The sequence below is a fragment of the Salvelinus fontinalis genome, chromosome 14 (genome assembly GCF_029448725.1).
Source record: "Salvelinus fontinalis isolate EN_2023a chromosome 14, ASM2944872v1, whole genome shotgun sequence".
NCBI lineage: Eukaryota > Metazoa > Chordata > Actinopteri > Salmoniformes > Salmonidae > Salvelinus > Salvelinus fontinalis.
Window position 1 is genome coordinate 21,843,976 of NC_074678.1, and position 13,846 is coordinate 21,857,821.

Genomic DNA, 13,846 nt, shown 5'->3' on the forward strand with positions numbered 1-13,846 from the left:
CAAAGCATCCTTCACTCATGCTGCCAAACATACCCTTGTAAAACTGACCATCCTACCGATCCTCGACTTTGACGATGTCATTTACAAAATAGCCTCCAATACCCTACTCAATAAATTGGAGGCAGTCTATCACAGTGCCATCCGTTTTGTCACCAAAGCCCCATATACTACCCACCACTGCGACTTGTACGCTCTCGTTGGCTGGCCCTCGCTTCATACTCGTCGCCAAACCCACTGGCTCCAGGTCATCTACAAGACCCTGCTAGGTAAAGTCCCCCCTTATCTCAGCTCGCTGGTCACCATAGCAGCACCCACCTGTAGCACGCGCTCCAGCAGGTATATCTCTCTGGTCATCCCCAAAACCAATTCTCCCTTTGGCTGCCTCTCCTTCCAGTTCTCTGCTGCCAATGACTGGAACGAACTACAAAAATCTTTGAAACTGGGAACACTTATCTCCCTCACTAGCTTTAAGCACCAGCTGTCAGAGCAGCTCACAGATTACTGCACCTGTACATAGCCCATCTATAATTTAGCCCAATCAACTACCTCTCCCCCTACTGTATTTATTTATTTTGCTCCTTTGCACCCCATTATTTCTATCTATACTTTGCACATTCTTCCACTGCAAATCTACCATTCCAGTGTTTTACTTGCTATATTGTATTTACTTTGCCACCATGGCCTTTTTTTTGCCTTTACCTCCCTTATCTCACCTCATTTGCTCACATTGTATATAGACTTATTTTTCTACTGTATTATTGACTGTATGTTTGTTTTACTCCATGTGTAACTCTGTGTTGTTGTATGTGTCGAACTGCTTTGCTTTATCTTGGCCAGGTCGCAATTGTAAATAAGAACTTGTTCTCAACTTGCCTACCTGGTTAAATAAAGGTGAAAAAATAGGTAAATATGACAGTGGGATGAGAGTAACTTATCAAGCCTTTTGTTGCTTTTTGTTGTTGCATGTGGTAATTTTGTGTCTTGTCTCTGGTGACTCCCACCCTGCTTGGATGTTTTGTCAGGCTTGTCCTGCAGGAAGAGATCCTCTCTGCTGGCTTTTCTCTGTGTGTGTTAGCCCTGGGGGCGAGGCCTGTCCCTCCCCAGCCCTGTTCCGTAGCTGGAGGCAGCATGGGAAATGGACTCACAACATCTATGGCATCACTGAGGTGTTCTGCTGGGCCTGCTGCTAGCACTTCCCAGAGAGCCTCCTGCAGTCTACTGATGTAAGTCAGCCCTGAACCCTGATCATGTAGTTATAGCACTAGCTCTTCTGTTTCAGTGATATGAGTACAGAGGTACCTTTTACTCAATTTATCCAATTGTTCTTGCATAATGTAGTTCTTGTGCTCGCCTCACAGGACTGAATGCTCTGCGCAGCTTGGTCCTCCTCTGATGGAGACCACAGTTGAAGTAAGAGATGAGGATGGCTGTTGTTACTCAGGAGGAAGAACAGGTGTTTATAGGTGGGATGGATAGGGTGTATCTTCTAGACCAGGGGTTCCCAAACTTTTTGACTCCTGGCTCCCTTCTAGCGCTGGGGAACATCTCCTAACCCATGTCTATTTATATGGGCACAAGCACTGTTCACTCCCGTCTTGTTGGAGGAGATATATTTTTAGGTTTAAAGCTTATCTCCTGCAATTCTACACATTTTGTCATGGGGTGCAGAGCACATGTAGCAGTTTTATAGCATTCTGTTTTTGCAATTCTATACAATTTGCCATGTAAACTCAGCAAAAAAAGAAACGTCCCTTTTTCAGGACCCTGTCTTTCACAGATAATTCGTAAAAATCCAAATAGCTTCACAGATCTTCATTGTAAAGTGTTTAAACACGGTTTCCCATGCTTGTTCAATGAACCATAAGCAATTAATGAGCATGCACCTGTGGAACGGTCATTAAGACACTAACAGCTTACAGACGGTAGGCAATTAAGGTCACAGTTATGAAAAGGAAGGACACTAAAGAGGCCTTTCTACTGACTCTGAAAAACACCAAAATAAAGATGCCCAGGGTCCCTGCTCATCTGCGTGAATGTGCCTTAGGCATGCTGCAAGGAGGCATGAGGACTGCAGATGTGGCCAGGGCAATAAATTGCAATGTGCGTACTGTGAGACGCCCAAGACAGTGCTACAGGGAGACAGGACGGACAGCTGATCGTCCTCGCAGTGGCAGACCACGTGTAACAACACCTGCACAGGATCGGTACATCCGAACATCACACCTGCGGGACAGGTATAGGATGGCAACAACACCTGCCTGAGTTACACCAGGAATGCACAATCCCTCGATCAGTGCTCAAACTGTCAACTATAGGCCGAGGGAGGTGGGACTGAGGGCTTGTAGGCCTGTTGTAAGGCAGGTCTTCACCAGACATCACCGGTAACAAGGTCGCCTATAGGCACAAACCCACCGTCGCTGGACCAGACAGGACTGGCAAAAAGTGCTCTTCATGACGAGTCGCGGTTTTGTCTCACCAGGGGTGATGGTCGGATTTGCGTTTATCGTCGAAGGAATGAGCGTTACACCGAGGCCTGTACTCTGGAGCGGGATCGATTTGGAGGTGAAGGGTCCGTCATGGTCTGGGGCGGTGTCACAGCATCATCGGACTGAGCTTGTTGTCATTGCAGTCAATCTCAACACTGTGCGTTACAGGGAAGACATCCTCTTCCCTCATGTGGTACCCTTCCTGCAGGCTCATCCTGACATGACCCTCCAGCATGACAATGCCACCAGCCATACAGCTCGTTCTGTGCGTGATTTCCTGCAAGACAGGAATGTCAGTGTTCTGCCATGGCCAGCGAAATGCCCGGATCTCAATCCCATTGAGCACGTCTGGGACCTGTTGGATTGGATGGTGAGGGCTAGGGCTATTCCCCCCAGAAATGTCCGGGAACTTGCAGGTGCCTTGGTGGAAGAGTTTGATAACATCTCACAGCAAGAACTGGCAAATCTGGTGCAGTCCACGAGGAAGAGATGCGCTGCAGTACTTAATGCAGCTGGTGGCCACACCAGATACTGACTGTTACTTTTGATTTTGACCCCGCCTTTGTTTAGGGACACATTATTCAATTTCTGTTAGTCACATGTCTGTGGAACTTGTTCAGTTTATGTCTCAGTTGTTGAATCTTATGTTAATACAAATATTTACAAATGTTAGGTTTGCTGAAATAAACGCAGTTGACAGTGAGAGGACGTTTATTTTTTTGCTGAGTTTATAATATGTATTCAGGTGATATTTAAGTGACTCAAACATTACTTATAAATGGGCAAAAATAGCTATAAAACGTTAGCTGACATGGGCTAGTTGATCTGGACATTTCTGGCAAGTTATAAATAGCTCTAAGGTATGCAATAACTAACATGACAAGGAAAACTGGTGCTGCACTACCCAATTTCGAAGTTTCATCTTGTGCATTTCACTATTACAACTTTCAATTGTAAGTTGAAGGCCTGTCTGAGTTCCATGAAAAAAAGTAGCATTTAAAAAAATATATATATATTTTTTTCCAGTGGGTGGCTATTTTTCTGGTGTAAATGAAGTGTGTTTCTTCAGGGAAAGTGTCTATGGGGGAATTTATGAAGATCTACCAGAGGCAAAGAGCAGGTTCAGTGTCCCATAGTGCACATGTTTTCATTTTTAACCTTTATTTACCTAGGCAAGTCAGTTAAGATCAAATTCACAATGACGGCCTACACCGGCCAAACTGGGTCAATTGTGTGCTGCCCTGGGCCTCCCAAACACATCCGGATGTGTTATAGCCTGGATTCAAACCAGGGTGTCTGTAGTGACGCCTCAAGCGCTGAGATGTAGTGCCTCAGACCGCTGCACCACTCGGGAGCCCTAAGAGATCTGCACTGAGAGAAAGACTCCAGTCTCTGTAGAGGGTACAAGTCATTAGGTTGTATTATTGTCACATACAAGTCAGTATCCCTTTTACATCAAGAGTTTACATATTTGTACATGCATATTTGTGTATGTCAGGAGACTTTAGGTCAGGCTGAAGGATGAAACCATCCAGGAGGACTCCAACTTCCTGTTTAGTGGAGGCGACTCACTGCAAGCACTGCATCTCTGTGATGACATCACCACCACCATAGGAGTGACTTCATCTGGGCTTCTGGAGGTTATACTGGACGGATCCTTCTCAGACGTCCTGTACCATGTTGCCACAGAAACACTGACTCTCCAGTTAGAGCACAGCTGGACGTCCCATCCTGTGGAAAAGAAAGATCCAGCAGACCCTGTCTCCTCAGCACAGCCCAAGAGACCGCATACAGACCCTGCAGAGACGCCACTGGGAGTTGTCATTTATTCTGTGAAGAGGGCTTTAAGATGTACTGTGGTAAGGAGACCAGAGGAGGTTGTAGAGATGGGTCATTCAGACCCTTTGAGGACCAATGTAAACTCAGACTCAGAGGGACCAATCATAAGAACAAGAAATACACTCACACAGGAAAAAAGAGAGCACAGAATCCAGCCACTCCCAGACATTTGGGTCCAATAAGAGGACAGAACACAACCATTCCTATGAGGGTGAGCTTGCAGTCAGACAGAGAGGTGTGTGGATGCCTCTCCAGTCCTGCTGGTCCAGAGAGGAGGCCCCAGGGCCACAGTGTTCATTGGTTCCCATTCCCACAGGATGCAGGCCCTGGACCTGTCACTGGTGGGCTGTTGTGTTATAGAGGGTCTCAGGACAGGATCGAGTCCTCTGCTGCTGTGTCCCGATGTGGAAGACTCATCGTGGTTGGTGAGCATCCACATAAAGCATCTGTTTTTTTGGTTATGTTTAATTTAGTCTTCTATTCTATGTCTATTCTACAGTGTATATTGAGGGTCTATGCTGTGTGTTATCTGTGTTTAATCTCAGGGTGCTATGATGGTTGTGTGTGTTAACTGTGTGTGGAGTCTGGGGAGACAGTGGCTGTTTGAGACTGGAGATGCTGTGAAGAGCTGTCCTACTGTGGACCCCCTCGCAGGCTTGGTGATGGTGGGGTCGCAGGATGGCCACGTCTATGCCCTTGACCCACAGGTGTGTGTGTGTGTGTGTGTGTGTGTGTGTGTGTGTGTGTGTGTGTGTGTGTGTGTGTGTGTGTGTGTGTGTGTGTGTGTGTGCGTGTGTGTGTGTGTGTGTGTGTGTGTGTGTGTGTGTGTGTGTGTGTGCGCGCATACCTTTCTTTCAAGTGTAAATCTTGCATCACATGCTCAGTACTGTATAATTGTGTTTTTGTGTGTGTGGACGCACCACTGTGGGAGTGGAGATGTGTTCTCCTCACCCTGTCTCGATCCCTCTCTGACAGCAGTGTGTCGCCACCCTTGGTGGAAACTTCCTCTGTCTCCATCCTGTGAGTGTCCATGCCTTCTTGCCTGCAAAAATCACAGATGCTTGTGTGTGAAGGAAAAAAGATTCAAACTCTTTTTCTGTTTCAGGACACTGGTATTGTCCTGTAGATGTATTCCAGGAAGACTACATTTTTCTCCATCCCAAGCTGCTTCATTGGAAACCTAATCATCGGCTCTGTGGATGGAAACATCTGCTGCCTCACCCACACAGGGAAAATGGTGAGAGGAAGAACTGGCACCAAGATAATGTCAATCTTTAGTCTTTCTCTTTAACATCTTCATTTTCACCAAGTAACTATTGATATTGTTCACTTATGTGTTTCATCTTTAATACTGTGTTTTCTGCAGCTGTGGCAGTATGTGACCAAGGGCAGTCTTCTCATCTTCTCATCGCTATACATCATACCAGACAAGCAGAGCATTGTGTGTGGGTCACATGACGGGTGTGTGTACTGTCTGAACTGTGCTGACGGCTCATTGATGTGGCGTTACCAGAGGGTGTACTCCAGCCCCTGTGTGTTTGAGGGGTCACCCTGAGGTATGGAAGGTACATTGGTGGGCCTGGCCTCCACAGATGGGACCCTGTGTGTTTGAAGGGTCACCCTGAGGTATGGAAGGTACATTGGTGGGCCTGGCCTCCACAGATGGGACCCTGTGTGTTTGAGGGGTCACCCTGAGGTATGGAAGGTACATTGGTGGGCCTGGCCTCCACAGATGGGACCCTGTGTGTTTGAGGGGTCACCCTGAGGTATGGAAGGTACATTGGTGGGCCTGGCCTCCACAGATGGGACCCTGTGTGTTTGAGGGGTCACCCTGAGGTATGGAAGGTACATTGGTGGGCCTGGCCTCCACAGATGGGACCCTGTGTGTTTGAGGGGTCACCCTGAGGTATGGAAGGTACATTGGTGGGCCTGGCCTCCACAGATGGGACCCTGTGTGTTTGAGGGGTCACCCTGAGGTATGGAAGGTACATTGGTGGGCCTGGCCTCCACAGATGGGACCCTGTGTGTTCTGGATGGAGAGAATGGAACTCTGAGAGCCTCTCTTTGCCCAGGGAGCTCCTCTCCTGTGGTGTGGCAGCGCTCCTGGTGGTCGAATGACGCAATGACTTTGTGTACTGTGTGGAGCCGACAGATGAGCTCAAATAGTTTCCTGAGATGACATGTATGACATCATGTATTTTTGTACTATGTTATAATATTAAAGAATAATATAGGAAACAAATGCAAAGTATTGATACTAATTTGTTGGAGGAATATGACTTGAGGCTTTGAGTTCAGACATCAGTATTTCATTTATAATTCATAACATTTGCATCACTTTAAAGATGTTTTCATGAATACCTTTTTTAAGTGGGACAAAAAAGTGCAATTATTACCCCAATTTCTTTTTCATACAACACTGTGTACACTACACTATTGCATACGACCAAAGGTAAAAAATAGGTGAATAAATGACAAAGTGACTGACTGAGCCTTACGGGCTTCTTTCTGACCAATGTCCTGGTAAAACCGCCTCTAACATACATCCATACTTACATCCATACATACAGATCATTACATTGAGTAGTGAGAGGAAGATAATGATGGAAGAAATATCCATTTGCTGTCAGTCACCAACAGACAGCCCAGCAGAGGTTCTCACAGCAGGGCTGATTGGTTCAGATCACATTGAGGTAAATTAAGAGGATGTGATATAGTTTAACTTGTCTAATGATGGGATTCAGAGAATGTGACTTTCCAAATGCTGGAGGACATTGTAAAGGCCTTATGGATCATCACACTAGTGGTGACTTGAGCACATGGGATGTTACAGCAGGCAGGTAGTCTCTTTCCATAGCAAAGCAAAATCCATGACACATTAGAATGCTGAGAATACTGTGCAATTCACAACCACCTGAACCTTGGTCTTTAGTGCTGTGTTTCAGTGCAGTCGACATTTGATTATGACAGATTTTAGTGTTATTTTACAAACTGCGGTGATTTTCAAACAACTTTGTTAAGGGATTTTTTTTAGTTTTTTTTTGCAATATAGTATCTTAGACAGCTGTCACAGTCATCACGGGCACAGTGAGAATAGTTATACTAAGTACTGCTTTTGAATACAAGTTTAAAAAAATAAGCTTTTGTACATCACAGACAAGGCTCAGAGATTACAAATATATTGTTTCATCACTGTTAAAATCAGTGCTTGAAATAATACCCACGAGAAAAGGTAACAGAAATATTGTTGTTCTAAGGGTGATACAACTGGGTGATACAACATCTGTCATGTTGGTTTATTGGTTACTGGTAGCCCTTAAAACACTGTTCCCAAAGTACCCTTGAATGAAGAATCTATATCCTTTTTCAGACCTGTGGGATTGATCTTTTCAATACATAAGCTTTTTTTTCTTGTATTATGTTAAGTGCATGATCTATTTACAGCCGTGGTGCTTTGATTGGCTACTGTTGGGAAGTAAGGGTTGGGATTGGCTATTGCAATGGCCAGCAGTGGCCATGATTGGCTACTGTAGGATCTTTTGACTTGTTGGAAGATATCATATAGTTGATAACATACAGCCAGGTAATCTTAAAGTTTGTGTTTTCAGGTGTTTGTATAAGTGCATGCTTGTACGGAGTGTTCGTGTTTGTAAATGTGTGACTGTGTTTATATTATGAATGTGAAACACACTTTTAATCATACAAGTACATGGTTATGGGGGGAGGCTTGGGTTGAGGTTAGAGTGCAGGGGCAGATCAGGGGCAGAGAGGAGAGGTCGGGATGGTTTGGGACAGGGGTCAAAGTTCATGGGCAGTGTGTGTACAGTACTGATGCAGTGTAGAGGTTAGAGAGGAGGTTATTTGATAATCTGAGGGCAGTCACTCCAGGCCTTGGCCTTGCGCTTGGCCAGAGCTAACCAGGCCGGCTCAGTGGACACCTGGGGAGAGTCAGTGGACGGGAAGCGCTTGGTCACCTCCTTCACTGCAGGGGGCGATGGTGTGGAGTCTGCAATATCAACTGTAACACAAGACCCAGAGAGACAGGGTTATAATGCATGCTGAGGACACCATAAAAGTGTATAATCCACACAAGTTTGATAACAGATTTGTTTGATTATGATGATCCAGATGTAATAGAATCATGTTTCATATGTGAGATATCCTAAATGTTTGATGTGATCTTGGGAAAGTGTGATGATAAACAGTTGTGAATATGAAAGCTCTTACCTGTGACTGTGCTGGGCAGAGTGTTGGCTTTCTTCAGGTGGTCCCGGAGCTCAAAGCAGCCCAGGAGGGTGTCTGGTCTCTTGGCTTCCTCCGCTGTCTGTGATTTGGGAGGGCTGGTGTTTCCACTCCCCTTACCCTCTGAAGGACTAACCAACACACACTGTGAAACACATGTACCTTTTAGCAGACTGTCCCAGTCTATCCTACTGCCCTGAATGCATTTCTCTCTCTGCATAAGCATAATCATAATGGTATGAAGGTAAGGACAGTAATGTGTGTTAAAGTGCAGTAACATACGCTGTCTTTGTCTTTGGCCTGTTTATCAGGCAGTTTGGCCTCTCTATTGCTGTGGCGCTCGTCTTGGCTCTGCTGGTGTTCCTTGAAGCCCTTCTGTTTCTGCAGCGCCAGCGTGATCCACGGAGGCCCCGCCTCCTTGTCCTGGACCCGTACGCTGTCTAACGAGTGCCTGCTCTGCAGCGATGGCTTCCCTTCTGTAAGTGGTGAGATGAGACAACCATCATACTTAACATCATACACACCAAATCACTCAAGTAATTAAAATGCAGGTGTGACATCCCTACTCGCTTAAAAAATCCATAAAATCTCTGTCATGGAGATTGGAGCACTAGCAGCACATGCGCTTTCCAAGGTGACACTAACCTTTCCTGATGAGCTCCGTTTTCCTGTCAGCCTTCTCCCTCCAGGGCATACTGATGGAGGGGAAGAAGGACCTCTTCTCCTTGGGCTCCTCCTCCCCCTGACCCCCCTGGCCCTGTCCCTGGCCGTTCCTGTGGAGCTGGGCCACAGCTGAGGTTTTTTCCCTCCTCTCATCTCGCCCCTCATGGCCAGCTGAATCAGCCCCCACCCTCGTCCTCTGGACCACTGCATCGCTTGAACTCCCTCTGCCCACCTTGGGGAGTGGAGAGGGGGGAGGGGTGGCAGGTTTAGGGGATGTGCTCGGTCTTTGGTAGAGTGAGGGCTTGGATGGCTTCTCCTCCTTGCTGTGCATGGAAGGGGTGGGAGACTTGCCTGCTTGGACACGGGGCTTTGGAAGACATACAACCATATGTCCAGGATTTTCCCCAGGAATGCTCTCTCTGAGTGGAGACGCAGGGCTGGATCTATCAGAGAACACTGAGGTGTCAGAGTCAAGGTCAATGGGGGTCAGAGGTGGGGGGACACCATTGAAGCTGTCACCGGCACTGTACCTCTTCTTCCTCTTGTCTGTCGACTGATCACTGTGAAAGCGGAGGGAGTAGTTGGTCCTCCTCAGCTTGATCCCAAAAGGAGAGGGCTGGCCCTGCTCCCTCCCTTCCTCCCGGCCGTCAGAGTCCTCTGATTCTCCTCCCAGGCTCACAGCGTCTGTCACTGACCCCTCAGGTCTGGGGGACCACTGGGAAGACCTGGGGACTATGAACGATGGGAGGTCTTTGGCAAACATGCACTCCCCTTTTCTGGCTGCGATCCGGACGGTCTTACCACAACTGCTCTGGGCTTTGCTGCCTGGGGCTGGTGAGGCTGCAGGGGGAACAGCGGTGCTGGGGGAGATGTTGGAGAGAGCAGAGGCTGGGCTTCCTCCTTCCTTCTCTTCCGGATTCAACACCTCAGAGTTCCTGCTGGAGTCGGCAAACTTCTTCCTGGCCGGAGTGATAGAGAACTTGGCGCTGGCGGACATGGTCTTCCTGAGGTTGGTATGGGGAAACGGACTCTGGTCCTCACTGCTGGGTCGGCTTTGGCTATGGGGGTCTGGGTATTCCTCATACTTCCCCTCCTCCGCCCCCTTAAATATCTTGCAGCGGATACTGGCCCACTCTGCAAGAACGGCTGCACTGGACTGGTCTGTGGACTCACTGAGGGATTTGGTTTTTCCAGACTTGCGTACTGGTGGGGTATTGCTCTTGGTTGGTGGTGGGGTTTCCATGGTAGCTTTCTTTTCATCTGTCAGACCCAGGAGAGACTTACGAGCGATTTCTTTGATATGGTCCAGGTTGACAGCAGTCCCACAAAGCTGGGCACCTGTCACCAGGATGGCTGTGTGGCAGACATACTGAGAGGACAGGAGGGTGGGCGAGTCAGCTCCTCCAAGCAATGAGGCCTTGGCTCTCTCTCTGTGTTCAGTCACAGCGCTCCCCTGCTGACTGGAGGCCGGTATAACAGGCGTTAGGTTGACCTTCTGGAACAGGATCTGCTTCTCCCCAGAGGACCCTTTGACAGTGAACGGCCTCTGTCTCTTCTCCATCTCTCTCCAGCGCACCTCCTCTGCCCTCCTCTTCCTCTCAGGGTCAGAGCTGCTCGCAGCCGCTTCTGCACACAGCCTCTTCTCCTCCTCCTCCTCCTCCTCCTCATTTTTCTTCCTCTCCTCCTCTGTAAGCAGTTTTCTCTTTTTCTTCAACTGCTTTTTCATTCTCTCTTCCTCCTCTTCTGCCTCTTTTAGTCTCTTTTCCTCATCTACACGAAGACGCTCTGCCTCCAGTTCACACTGCTTCCTCTTCTCTTCTTCTTTCCTACTTCTTTCCTCTTCCTCTTTCTTCTTTTCCTCTTCCTCCAGTGTCCTCTCCTTCTCCTCTCGTTGCATAAGCTCCAAATCTTCTCTCATCCTTCTTTCTTCTTCTTTCTCTATCCTCTCCTCTTCTTCTTTCATCCTCCTCTCCATCTCCTCTCTCTGCCTCCTCTCCTCTTCTTCTTTCATCCTCCTCTCCATCTCCTCTCTCTGCCTCCTCTCCTCTTCTTCTTTCATCCTCCTCTCCATCTCCTCTCTCTGCCTCCTCTCCTCTTCTTCTTTCATCCTCTCCATCTCCTCTCTCTGCCTCCTCTCCTCTTCTTCTTTCATCCTCCTCTCCATCTCCTCTCTCTGCCTCCTCTCCTCTTCTTCTTTCATCCTCCTCTCCATCTCCTCTCTCTGCCTCCTTTCCTCCTCCTTTTTAAGTATACGTCCCTCTTGTTTGCAACATCGCTCCTCCTCTAACTCACACAGCCGCCACTCCTCTGCTTTCTTCTTCCTATCTTCCTCTTCCTCTCTGTGCCTCTGTTCCGCCAGTTCTCTCTTTCTCCTGGACTCCCATCTCTCCTCCTCCTGCAGTTTCTGCTTCTTGGTTTTCTCTGGGGGTGTCTCCTCCTCAGCGTTCCTGTGTTGGCTGTCTGCTGCATCTTTCTCCTCCTGCTGTACGCCAGGGATATCCACCTCTTGCAGATCCTGAAAAAAATTATGTATTTTGATTTAGATTTTCTATTGTTGAGCTTTATCTCACTATTTTCAGTCTACATGACAATTCTATGTATGCACATTCAAACCAAAGAAAGACCACCAACTGTAAGGACCATGACCCCCTCTCACCTGTGTATACCGGTGGTGCTTGCGGGAGATCCTCTGGTTTTTGGGTTTGACAGACAGCTTATGCTTGGCAGCGGTGTTGTCCAGGCGAGGGACAGACTGTGTGACTCCATCCAGGTCGATGGACTCAATGGTGCCGATGGCTGGAAGAACTTGTTTGGACATGGGAGATTTCACTGGAGTGCTGGGGGCTTCAGCCTGGGGAGCTCCATGGCTCTCACTGGCCTCTTGGTCCCGACTGGCCCCCTGGTTGTCATAGAAACATAACATTTTCATTCTCTTCCTATATTTCCAACACAAATACTTTGAGTTAATACTGTATCATTATAAGCTAACAGTGAACCAAAGATTATGCAATTATTGATCCGCTATTACCTTTGGCTCTATGTCCACTGGCTCAGCTTCCACCTGGGCTAAGACCCTCAGAGGGCTACTGGGCACCTCCTCTTCATCCGAGCTGCCCTCATCTCCCTCACTCTTCCTCAGAGAGGGGGGCTTCTGGCCAAACTTGATATTCTGTGCTATCTGCCGCTGCATTTTCCACACACACACACACACACACACACACACACACACACACACACACACACACACACACACACACACACACACACACACACACACACACACACACACACACACACACACACACACTTTGGGTTTGGTGTTAGATATTGAAGACAGCAGTAACGTTAAAGTGTCTGTTATCTGGGAGCAACAGCTGACTTACGAGGACATGGTAATTTGAGTCATCAACCAAGACTGTGAACATACATCTGAATGTGTGCCCGTGTGTTTAAGGCCCACCTGCAAGTTCCTGACTTTATCGGAGACGTTTTCCTGGGACATGGTTTGTTCTGGGCTGAGCTCCTGTACTGCTTCCTCTGGGATAAACACACTGTTGTGGGAGAGGGCTTGAGACCCAATGGGGTTCAGCTCCCTGCAAAGACATAATGGGAGCTACAGTTATAGCATGCTATTACAGTCAGTCACTCATTAATTCCTGACAAGATGTAGTATCCCTGAGCAAATTAATTTGCACAAACAGAAACCATTTCACACACTCTAAACTTCACCAATTAAAATCTAAAAGTCAGTCAAGCAGTTTATAGACCACATTTCAACTAAACTGCACCCCTTTCTCACCAGACAGATTTAGTCGAATCTGCCGACTCAAAAATAGATAACATTGCATGCCAAACGAGAAACCACATGATAATATATGTGGGATCCACGTTGGGTCTTAGTGGAAATAGTATTATAGGCTTTCTCTGTGGTATGGGTGTGGCTCAAGTCCATGCAGTCTAAGTTATTGATAAGATAAGACCTGTGTTCAGAGCTTGTTTCATTTTGAGGTGGGACATGTACAAGCAATAGGGGGAAAACGGCAATGTAGAGCCAACTCAACTGCATTGCATGACCTCATGACAACATTATGAACAGTGTATAAATGCAACCTGGACTACTGGAGTATTTCTCATGATATCAAACAGAATGCATAGATGTCCTGTTTACCTCAGATGTTGATTGGTCTCATCATCTGAGATGACTCCGTTAGACACTTCCCCTGTGGTGAAGCTAGTTTTCAGCTCTGCTGTATCGAAGTCCCGCTCTTCTGCCTTCTTCTTCCTCTTCCCAAACAGGCGTCTGAACGGCTGGAATTTGCCCTGTCGTCGCCTCTCTGCAGGCAGAAAGAGAAATGATAACCAAAGCCACACACTATCACCTTATCGCTCTTTATTTTCACATCCGTGGACTGTATAATTACATCTAAATGAGTGGCCCGTAGTGTGAGTGTGTGTGAATGTATACAAAAGAACTCCACAGCAGATGAGGTGAAGAGAAAACCTTGGATCGGTTGATAATACTTACCTTGAATAACAGAATGTGCTAAATAAAGTAGGAATAGTCAGAAGGACATGGAGGAAAACCAAAATTCGAATCATAAAAAGGCTGAATCATT

At 47.2% G+C, this 13,846-nt stretch overlaps 1 protein-coding gene and 1 pseudogene across 2 annotated transcripts in view; one reads left to right on the plus strand and one right to left on the minus strand.

The window, feature by feature from the left end:
* The first annotated feature begins 3,566 nt into the window (after nucleotides 1-3,566).
* Nucleotides 3,567-6,590, plus strand: LOC129811150 (beta-alanine-activating enzyme-like; annotated as a pseudogene).
* A 28-nt stretch (nucleotides 6,591-6,618) lies between these two features.
* LOC129869616 (capping protein inhibiting regulator of actin dynamics-like) overlaps nucleotides 6,619-13,846 on the minus strand; it is a 45,800-nt gene continuing 38,572 nt past the window's right edge. For both annotated transcript variants that reach the window (XM_055944186.1, XM_055944185.1), the window contains exons 3-10: nucleotides 13,399-13,564; nucleotides 12,691-12,823; nucleotides 12,259-12,414; nucleotides 11,887-12,129; nucleotides 9,213-11,745; nucleotides 8,850-9,043; nucleotides 8,553-8,712; nucleotides 6,619-8,343 (exon numbers count right to left, since the gene is read on the minus strand). In XM_055944186.1, coding sequence (XP_055800161.1) covers nucleotides 8,183-8,343; nucleotides 8,553-8,712; nucleotides 8,850-9,043; nucleotides 9,213-11,745; nucleotides 11,887-12,129; nucleotides 12,259-12,414; nucleotides 12,691-12,823; nucleotides 13,399-13,564 — 3,746 coding nt within the window. In that variant the 3' untranslated portion in view covers nucleotides 6,619-8,182. The remainder of the gene's footprint in view (nucleotides 8,344-8,552; nucleotides 8,713-8,849; nucleotides 9,044-9,212; nucleotides 11,746-11,886; nucleotides 12,130-12,258; nucleotides 12,415-12,690; nucleotides 12,824-13,398; nucleotides 13,565-13,846) is intronic.